A 9,918-nucleotide genomic window follows, 5' to 3' on the forward strand; every position below is an offset into this window, starting at 1 on the left:
TCTATTTTATTCTATATCTATCTCTCATTCTATATCTATCTCTTATTCTATATCTATCTCTCATTCTATATCTATCTCATTCTATAGATATCAATCTATCTCTCTCTATATCTATCTATCTATCTCTATATCAATCTATATATCAGATCACCCGGAAGCCTGGGCTCTATGAGGAGGAATGTGATATTATGATTGGAGGAAGACTCATCAACAACCTGCATTATACAGATGACATACCTTGCTTGCTGAAACTGAGGAGGATCTAAGGCATTTGCTCAAGAAGGTCAAGGACTACAGCCTTTGATATGGATTGAAGCTCAACATTAAGAAAACAAAGATTCTTACCACTGGGTCAATTGGCAGCATCATGATCGATGGTGAAGAGATTGAAATTGTGAACTGCTTTAGTTTGCTTGGCTCTACAATCAACGCTCTTGGTACCAGTAGCCAGGAAATAAAAATATTAATTGCGTTGGGAAAATAAATCTGCTGTCAGGACATCTCCAAAGTACTGAAGAGCAACGATGTCAGAATGGAGCTAAGATGCGCCTGATACAGGCCATAGTCTTCTTAATTACTTGCTATGCATCAGGAATCTGGACAATGACTAGGGAGGATAGAAGGAGAGCTGATGCCTTTGAGCTGTGGTGCTGGAGAAGAGTATTGAGGGCACCATGGACTGCCAAGAGAGCAGACAGGTCTGTCTTGGAATGGGTGAAACCAGGCTACTCCTTGGAGACAAGGATTCTGAAGCTCCGTCTGACATATTTTGACCATGTTGCAAGGAGTAGACCAATCCTTGGAAAGGGCCATCATGCATGGGAGGGTGGAAGAACAGCACAAGAGAGAAAGACCCTGGATGAGATGGATTGACTAAGTGACCGGGGTAATGGGGGTGGATGTGTCAGAGACGATGTGGATAGAACAGGGTTTAGAGCTGTTTTACACAGGGTCACTATGAGTTGCAAGGGACTCAATGACATTTAACAACAACTACAATAATGATGTAAGTTTGAGCACTATAGTTTGTTTGATTCAGGCCATGGTTTTCTGATCACTTGCTATGTATCTGAGAGGTGGGCCTTGAATAAAGATGACAGAAGAACAATTGAAGCCTTTGAGCTGAGGGGGTGGAGAGAGTACTGAACATCTCATGGACTTCCAAAAGAACAAACAAATATGTCTTGGAAAAAGTATAGCCAGAGTGCTCTTTGGAGGCCAAGATGATAAAGGTTTGTCTCACATACTTCAGGCATGTTGCTAGGAAGGGCTATTCCTTGGAAAGGGACAGGATGCTCAGAAAAGCAGAGCATCAGTGAAGGCAGGAAGACTCTCAACCAGGTGGATTGACACAGTGACAGCCAGTATCAGGAAGTGTGAGGATGGCACAGGATAGTACAAGGTTCAGATCTGTTGTTCATGGGATTGCTATGAGTCACCCTCAACTCAACTGCACCTAGCAACAACAGAGAACGGCCAAGTTAAAATATATAAATCAGATCAAATTGTTAGCCTGGTACATCATAGGTATTCATTCAATGGTCAGTGGCTTCAATACTACTACTATTTACCAATATTATTTGACACTATAGGCAAGGCACTAGATATATGCATTATATAAACCATGAATCCTCATAATAACCTCATAAAGTAGGTACTATTATTACTTTGCCTTGGAGGGAACACAACCAAGGTGCTCCTTAGAGACAAGGATGGTGAAACATCATCTTACATACTTGGAGTATGCTGTAAGGAAGGACTAGTCTTTGGAAAAAGACTCATGCTGGAGAAGGTGGTGATCAATGAAATCAAGGAAGATCCTCAACAAGATTGATTGACACAGTGACTGTCACAATAGATTCAAGTGCATCAGAGATGGTAAGGATGTGCAGAATAAGGCCCAGATCTGTTATTCATTGTGTCGCTACGTGACTCATAGTCAACAATAACATCACTACCCCAGAATCCTTGGGTGGTGCAGATAGTTAATGCACTCAGTTGCTAACAGAAAGGTTGGTGGTTCCAGTCTATCTGGATGGAACTTTAGAATCCCTGGGTGGCTCCTTGGAAGAGAGACTTGGTGAAAAGTCAGCCACAGAAAACCTTAAAGATGAGAGAGAGCATTCAGATGGCCAGTAAGCACATGAAATTCTTACTATCATTAGTCATTAAAGAGATGCAAGTAAACACCATGAGGTATCTTGTCCCAGCAACAATAGGAAAGTTCAGTAAGACAAAAGACAACAAATACTGACAAGGGTGTGGAGAGATTAGAATTCATACATTGCTAGTGGGACTGTAAAATAGTGCCACCCCTCTGGACAACATGACCCTTCCTTAGAAGCTGAAAATAGAAATTCCATCTGACTGATCAGTTTACTCCTAAGTATATATCAGAATGAAATGAGAGCTGTGGCACAAACAGATATTTACACACTCATCCATTCATTGCAACATTATTCACAGTAGCAAAGACATGGAAATAAATGCCCTTTAATGGATGAATAGATAAACCAATTGTAGTGCACACATAGAGTGATGATAAATAATAACATAGAATTCATGAAACACCACACGTAACATAGATGACTTTGGAGGATATTATTCTGGGTGATATTTTTGTCAGTCACAAAGGATGACTATTGTCTGAGTCTGCTGTTATAAAAAGCTAAGGAATGGTTTGCACACAGAAAGAATCATTATTTGATGGTTACCAGAGATAGCAAAGGTGGGTAAGGAAAAAAAAATTCCACAACTAAACAATAGACATAAATTACATGAAGATAAAGGCAGCAACCAGGAATAAGGAAGCGACCAGCACAGTATCACTAAACAAAAGGCTTAAACAGAGAATACAGACCACAAAGGTAAACGCTATTAAATGCACGATTAAGCCTGATCAGCAATTGCAAACTTGAATCTTCAACCTCAGGATGGAGATGAGTGGATTCCGCCTCAGCTAAGAACATCTCTTGCTCTTCTGGAGAGCTTTGAAGAAAAACCTCAAGAGGACATAGCAAAAAGCCTAGTCCCAGATCAGGGGGAGGCGTCTGGGTTCTTACCTGTAGCACGTGCTCCTTGCTTCCAGGGGTGGAAGAGATCTGGAACTTGCTGTGGTCCCCAAGGTCACCTTTGGTGCACTGCCAGTGCACCTCAGGTCTGGGCTCCCCACCAACCACGGCCCGAAAGATGGCATTCTTCCCTGTGGTATGAAGAAGAGGCAGGCTGTGAGAGTGACAGATTGAGGGAAAGGGGTGACTTTATTGAGGTTTTCTCCTTTTTGTATCTTTGCTGCTTTTGTGGCTAAGTATATAGGGAATTGTGCTTTTAATGCAAAGGCTGCACTTCTCAGGCTGTTTGAAACCACTCACGCCTTAGAAAACACAACCATACAAGGTAAATGGAAGCATTTGTCAGTTGGAATCCACCAGCTGTTCCAAAGGAAAAAGCTGAGCTATCAGAAACCAAATGGACAGTCAGCTATGAGTCAGTTCCATCTCAACAGCCATGAGCGAGGGAGTGGATCTAAGAAGAGTACCAGGCTGTGCAGGGGATGGGATTTTGTAGGTCTCCTGTCTACTGTCTAGAGGGGTGATGACAACCTTGGAGAGAACTGGCTGTTTGACTGGAGTTGATATGGAAGCTTTGGGTTCCGGCCCCAAGTCTTTAACCCTCAAAGAACCTTGGCTTCACTCCAGGAGCAGCCCAGAAGGATGCAGTATATAGCAAAGGCTCGAGGGCCCTTCCTAGTGATTTCTCACAATTTTGTTGAATGTGGCCTTGAAGTCAGATTTAGGAAAATAAAGTAGCATCTTCTTTCTTTTATGTTTTCAGTATATTGCAGACTGAAACACATCACAGTGGCGTGTGTTGGGGGAAGAACACCAGTGGCCACTTCATCTTTATCTCGACCTTCCTAGGAACTTTTCCCATGTGGCCTTCTAGAATGGCCTTTGTAGCCCAACCCATGAGTCTCTGGGACTTGACTTGCTGAAGGCAAGGGTTGGCGAGAGTTAATATTAACTTTGTTTCAGCAGTACCCCTCTGCAGCTGTCTTGAGGGATGGAGTGGGAGAGAGGGACTATTCAACACCACAACCTCTCCCTGACCTCACTTTAGTATTTTCCCATCCCCAAAGGAGAAAGATGAATAGCCTGCTTTCATGAAGACTCACAGTTTCAGCAATCTTATAGGATGTTTCTGTTTTGCGCTACAGGGTCGCTGTGAACTGGAATTGAGTCAGTGGCAGTGGGTTTAGTTTTGGTTGGCTTGGTCTTTCCACAGATATTTCGAAGTATATTTTAGTACTGCTTTACTCTGCTCCCCAGGCTCCTTGTCCTTTCCAGGGATCTAGGCTCTCCAAATATGCACAGAAGGTTCTGAGAGACACTATTTGGATACATGATGGGCCAAGATCTCAGAAAACAACCCAGGAAGGTGGGCGTCCAAGCCCTCCTCCCCAGGGGATGCTGGGAGGTGGGAGCAGGGGCAGGGGTCTTGCCTTCTCTCAGCAATTCCCCTCCTACATTTTACCTTCCTGCAGAGCCAAAGGGATGGGCCTCTGCTCAAAGCTCGGCAAACTGCCTCCTTCAGGGATCTCCTCCACCAGCTGCCGGATGCTCACCCCAGGGATAGACTTCTTCAAGGGCTTCGCTGGGGAAGATAGAAGAGAGGGGGTGGTTAGCATCTGTGAAAAATGGAGCATCATTTGACTCACCTATGGAGCAAGAACCCCTTTCTTTCTTCAATTGCTGGGCCAGAGTTGCCTCTGACAGTTTATATTTTACTTTTCTAGTGCAATCAGAGTGCTACTTAGAAGCAAAGATTCTGAGACTTCATCTAACATATTTTGGGCATTTTGTCAGGAGAAGCCCTTGTGAAAAGGACATTATGTTTGGAAAGGTGGTGGTGGTTGTTTTATGGACCATCGAGTTGGAACTGACTCATAGCTGACCCTCCAGCAGATTTTCAGAGGCTGTAAATCACACAGACGGAGATTGCCCATCTTTCTCCTGCAGAGCAGATGATGGATTCAAACCGTGTACCTTTGAGTTGGCAGTGCAACTCCTCACCACTGAGCCACCAGGGCTTCACTTGGGAAGGTGGAAGGAAGGTCAACAAGAGAGAAAGACATTCAACAAGAAGGACTGACAGTAACTGCAACAATGGATTTGAGCACAGTACAGAGTGTGAGGATGGCCAAGAAGCAGGCAGAGTTTTGTTCCGTTGTCCAAAGGGTTTCTGTGAGTGACAGTTGATGCTATTGCAGCTAACAACAAGAGTGGGAATCTGAATGGTGATCCTCTGGCCCTGTGAATAAAGCCCCTGGAAAGTGGGCAGGAGCACTGGTAGGAAGAACCTGAGTGTGTCACTGTGGGAAGACTGTAATTGTTGTTAGGTGCCGTTGAATCCAGTATGACTCATAGCGACCCTATGAATGAAAGATCTGAACCCTGTTCTATCCTGCACCATCCTCACACTTCCTGACACATTAGAGCCCATTGCAGCAGTCACCATGTCAACCACCTGGTTGAGGTCTTCTTCTCTTTCGCTGACCCAAGAAATAGCCCCTCCTAGCCACAATAGGAAGCATTATATAGATCCCTCTTCAGGAAACAGGAGTCCAAGGGGAGGACCCTACCACTCTACTCACGGAAAACACATCTCATCTAAATTCAAAGCCAAAGCTAAAGACATCAAAGAGATGGATGAGTTTTCAAAGAACTTTACAAACCCTTGCATCCTCTTCACCCTGGGGACTCAAATGCCTCCAAGGGGGTGAGATGACAGAGATGGAGGAAGGAAGAGGTTAGTTCTCTCACCTGCCATAGTAGGTGCTGTCTGAGGGCGGACCCTGGTCTCCTGGGGAGAGAAGGTAGAATTGTTTGTGAACGGGCAAGGCTGGAGTTACCCCACACTTCCTAGCCCATCAATATCAGGACTGGGGGCTGGGAAATGCAGCTGTCCCTAAGAAGGTATTGTCTACCCCAAACTGATGACACTGATGGGTGCCTTGCAAAGCCCTGACCCCAGAAAAACCTGTTTCCCAGAGATAAGGAAGGAGTCTAGTTTTTCTCAATTGATGTCTTCCCAGTTGAAGAAACAATGACGCTGAGCCGATGACCACCTGATGGGACTCCACGCCTCATGGCCTTTCAGAAGGGACAATGTGAACTTTCACAAACTCCATGGAGTCAGACTCTGGACATTTAGGATCCTTCCCTCTGTTTAACAGCCTGATCTCCTTAATCTTGGCATGCGAATTCTCCAAGGATATTCTCTGAACCTCCTGGCTCCTCCTTCAACTCTGCTATTTTCCAGCAGAGTCCAGAAGCCTTCCGCCTCTCACTTCCAACCAATCTGAAATTCTTCAGCTTGTTAAATCAGTGGGGGACAGTCTCTGACTTGGATGCTCTGAAACTCTTCCAACCCAGACCAGTGGGATCCTCATAAATCCATCCACTCCTCTCTGAACCCCGTGAATGATAGCGTGAGGCAAATAACAGTGTTTTCCAGCCTCTCAGCACCACCGCCAAGCCTCTCCTGAGCTCCTCTCAGTTGGATATATCTTATGGTCAGTGGGGAGTACCGCCCGGGAGAGTGAGGGGGTTAGATCTGGCATGGGAGCTTCCTTTGTGAGAATTATGGGTGGGACTGTGGGGAATCATAGACAAGTCTCCAACAATCCCACTTCCTGTGATGGTTGGCCTGTGGCCAAGAGGTTCCATTTTGGGAGATTCCAATCCTTACCCAAAGAGCCCTTTTGCTGATATAGAATCACCCATGACTGACGGAGTAAACTCCTCCTTCCGACTGACATCTTTTCATTTCACAACTGCCCACCCACTGGCTCTTCTAGCCCCGGGGCGTCCGCTTACAGCCCAGCTGCTGCCCCCCAGTGCGCTGGACTGCCCGAGATGGGCCAAGCGCGTTCTGGAGCGGTCACAGGCACGCCATGGGCCACAGGCGCCACGGACAACCACGGGGCAGGGAGTCACGAGGACGGGCAGGAAGGAGGGCAGCCACCAACGGGGAAGGGCCCTGCTGGCCGTGGAGGGAGGGCCGGAGCTGGCTCGTTGGAGCCCACGCCCTAGCACAGCCCATCTGGTAGAAGATGAGATACCTGCCGGAGACCCCCACTGAAGTCTTGTGAGCCCAACCTAGTTACCTTCATTGCCATCATCATCATCGTCATCGCCTCCACCACTACCAAGAGTGGCAGCCCCTACCAGTTACTCAGCTATTTGCCACACATAAGAAGCATAACGATAATGCCACTGGCCCTCCCTCTTGTCTCCTGCCTGTAAGTCCCAGCTGAGAATGAAGACCTTCTGTGGGAACTTGGGGGCTGCCCTCCACTAAACCATCTCATCCCTTGGATCTCCGTCCTCTCCCAGAATAGGCCCAATTTGACACAAGGTCATGTTATAACAAAGAGCAGAAAATCTACTTGATTGGGGATTGGGAAGATGTTTCAGTTGGAGAGGATGACGAAGGAGGGAATTCTCCTCGTCATAGTGCATTGCTCAGATTTGAGAAGGAATCTATTTCTCAGCACCAAACAGCAGCTTGTGTCCCTACGTCAGTCTCTCAAGAGGACTTTCTTCATCACTGGACCCTTGAGTGTGTCTCTCTCCCTAGATCCTCACGGTCCTCCATCCTCAGCCCCCATCCTCTGTTTAGCCAGTGGGTTCCTGCTCCCTTCAGCTTTTCCGATGGTAGGCAGTGAGGGAAGGAGGGCCACATGAGTCTTCGCTTAGTTGTGAATAGTCAAGATGATGTGATAAGTCCCAATCCTGGGGTCTTTCCTTATTCTGGGCAGGTGAGTTTTTTAAATCAAGTCATCCTAACACTTTCTAAACTGCGCAGTTCTCAGAAAATTAGCAACAAGACAGAACTCATTAAAATGATCTCCTCTGAATTATCTTAGAGATACATGTATCTTAGGGGTAACAGACCACTGGAAATGTCCCCGGGCCACTGCCTCTCCATTCTTGAGCAGAAAAGGCAGCAGTCAGGCTAATGTCTGCATTCTCTGGCCCTACTCCGCCTGGTGTGGGCAGCCAGGTGTGTGGTGTCCACTTACCTGGATTCACGGAGGCCTCCAGCCTCCTGCCTGCTCCTTTCTCCCTCGCTGCCAGAGGCTCTGATCGGACTGCGGGTAGACAGGCAGGGCCTGGGCAGATGTAGGTCACACAGACTCCTCTGGCTCCCTGTGTCCCTCCCACTCACTCCGCCTCCCTCCTCCTCCTCCAGTCCTGCTTGGCAGGGCAGGCCCCCCAGGGTTAATGCCTAGCCTCAGAGGAGGTCAGAGATGGAAGGGTCCTGTGACATCAGCTCACTTGACTTCTCGTTTTACAGACCTTTAAGCTCCTAACCAGAGAGCTTAATAATGCAAGTTTGCTCCATGTTGCCTCTTTGTGTTGTGTGCTGTCACGTTGATTCCGCTCATAGGAATCAACAGAGTAAAGTGGCCTCATCAGTTTCCAGGCTGCGATCTTTATGGGAGCAGGCTGCCAGGTCATTTCCCCCTTACACAAAGCAGCTGGTGGGTTTGAACTGCAGACCTTTCCTGTAACAGCTGAGCACCTACTCATTGTGCTGCTGGCACTCTCTGTTGCCTCATTACATGTCACCCCTTTTCACAAAAGAATTCTCATCATCATTGTCTTCATTTCTCAGTTAGCTGATCCCTTGGGACCCTTGAAACCGTAAGTCAGACAGACACATACAGCCACTGCCCTCTGAGGGATCACAACCAAAATGGGATCGAAGAGGCATCTGCTTCAAGAGTAGTCACAGACCCAAATAGGCAGGAGGACATGGTCCCAAAGGGCAGAGACCCTGGGGATTGTGCACAGCCAGGAAGCCTTCCAGGAAGAGATGAACTTTCTTAGGAGCTTTTGGGTGTTGAGATTTTTTAATATTTATAACATTTTAATTATTCTTTCATCTAGTCATTCATATGTATTTTTATAACATCAATTACAATGGACTAACATAATGAGTTAACTACAATATCTGACCAATCTTCTTTTGATGCTTCATTTTTTTCCTCTCCATTTTATTTTTATATTTTATTGGTTTGCATAGAAAATTCATATACATTTAGTATAATTCATGTACATTGTATTTCACACATACCTGCATTCAAGTTGTAGTTCAAATGATCACTCATGTGCAATGTATTTTATTAAATTAATCACCATTGATCTACTATTACCCCATCATTTCAGGTCCCCATTTGATCTTTCTTAATTCTTTTACTGTGGCCCCATCCACTTATTAAACTCTTTCATCCTAGTGATTTCCTCCCCTCCTCACCCTCTGCCCCTTCTTCTCTTGCCCTTTTATCCACATCTTACTAGTTATAATGATTTTTATGCAGTATTTGTCCTTATAAAACTGAGTTAGTTCACTCAGCATAATGCTCTCTAGATTGTCCTGTGGCATATAGTATTTTTTTTCTTAGGAGCTTTTTAAAGGAAAGAAAGGTTGATCTGGTCAATTGGACTGGAAGCTGAAGTTGACAGGATAGATAATAGTTTTTGAGCCTGCATAGATGGAAAGAGGAAGCTGGGATAGGAAAGCTGGCAACAGATTTTCTTAAGAAGTGTGGTGGGCAGGCAAGGATCAGGAGGAGAAAGGTGATAAGACCCCCTCATTTTCCTTGGGGACTCTTACAGGCTTTGAAGTCATTTGAGAATTTCAATCTTTGTCCTAAGGGCTACTGAAGTTTGTTTAAGCAGGAGGAGGGGTGGTGACAGGATAAGATTGACTTTTTTTTAAGACTTATTTTGGCTGCAGGATGGGGGAGGGATTAGAGAAAAGCAGAAATGAGAGGCCAGCAGGAAGGTCTGGTAACTTCATTCTTAATCTTACTGTGGAGCCCTGGGCTGTGAGGGGCCTCACTGCTGC

At 45.9% G+C, this 9,918-nt stretch overlaps 1 protein-coding gene across 1 annotated transcript in view; it reads right to left on the reverse strand.

Moving 5' to 3' along the window:
- Positions 1 to 7,195, reverse strand: part of IGFN1 (immunoglobulin-like and fibronectin type III domain containing 1) — a 48,280-nt gene extending 41,085 nt beyond the window's left edge. Inside the window, exons 1-4 of the mRNA XM_006892109.1 lie at positions 7,169 to 7,195; positions 6,879 to 6,933; positions 4,534 to 4,653; positions 3,063 to 3,202 (exon numbers count right to left, since the gene is read on the reverse strand). Coding sequence (XP_006892171.1) covers positions 3,063 to 3,202; positions 4,534 to 4,653; positions 6,879 to 6,933; positions 7,169 to 7,195 — 342 coding nt within the window. The remainder of the gene's footprint in view (positions 1 to 3,062; positions 3,203 to 4,533; positions 4,654 to 6,878; positions 6,934 to 7,168) is intronic.
- Positions 7,196 to 9,918: the final 2,723 nt, after the last annotated feature.

The sequence above is a fragment of the Elephantulus edwardii genome, unplaced genomic scaffold (genome assembly GCF_000299155.1).
Source record: "Elephantulus edwardii isolate Elephantulus edwardi_28Jun2011 unplaced genomic scaffold, EleEdw1.0 scaffold00110, whole genome shotgun sequence".
In the NCBI taxonomy this organism is placed as follows: Eukaryota; Metazoa; Chordata; class Mammalia; order Macroscelidea; family Macroscelididae; genus Elephantulus; species Elephantulus edwardii.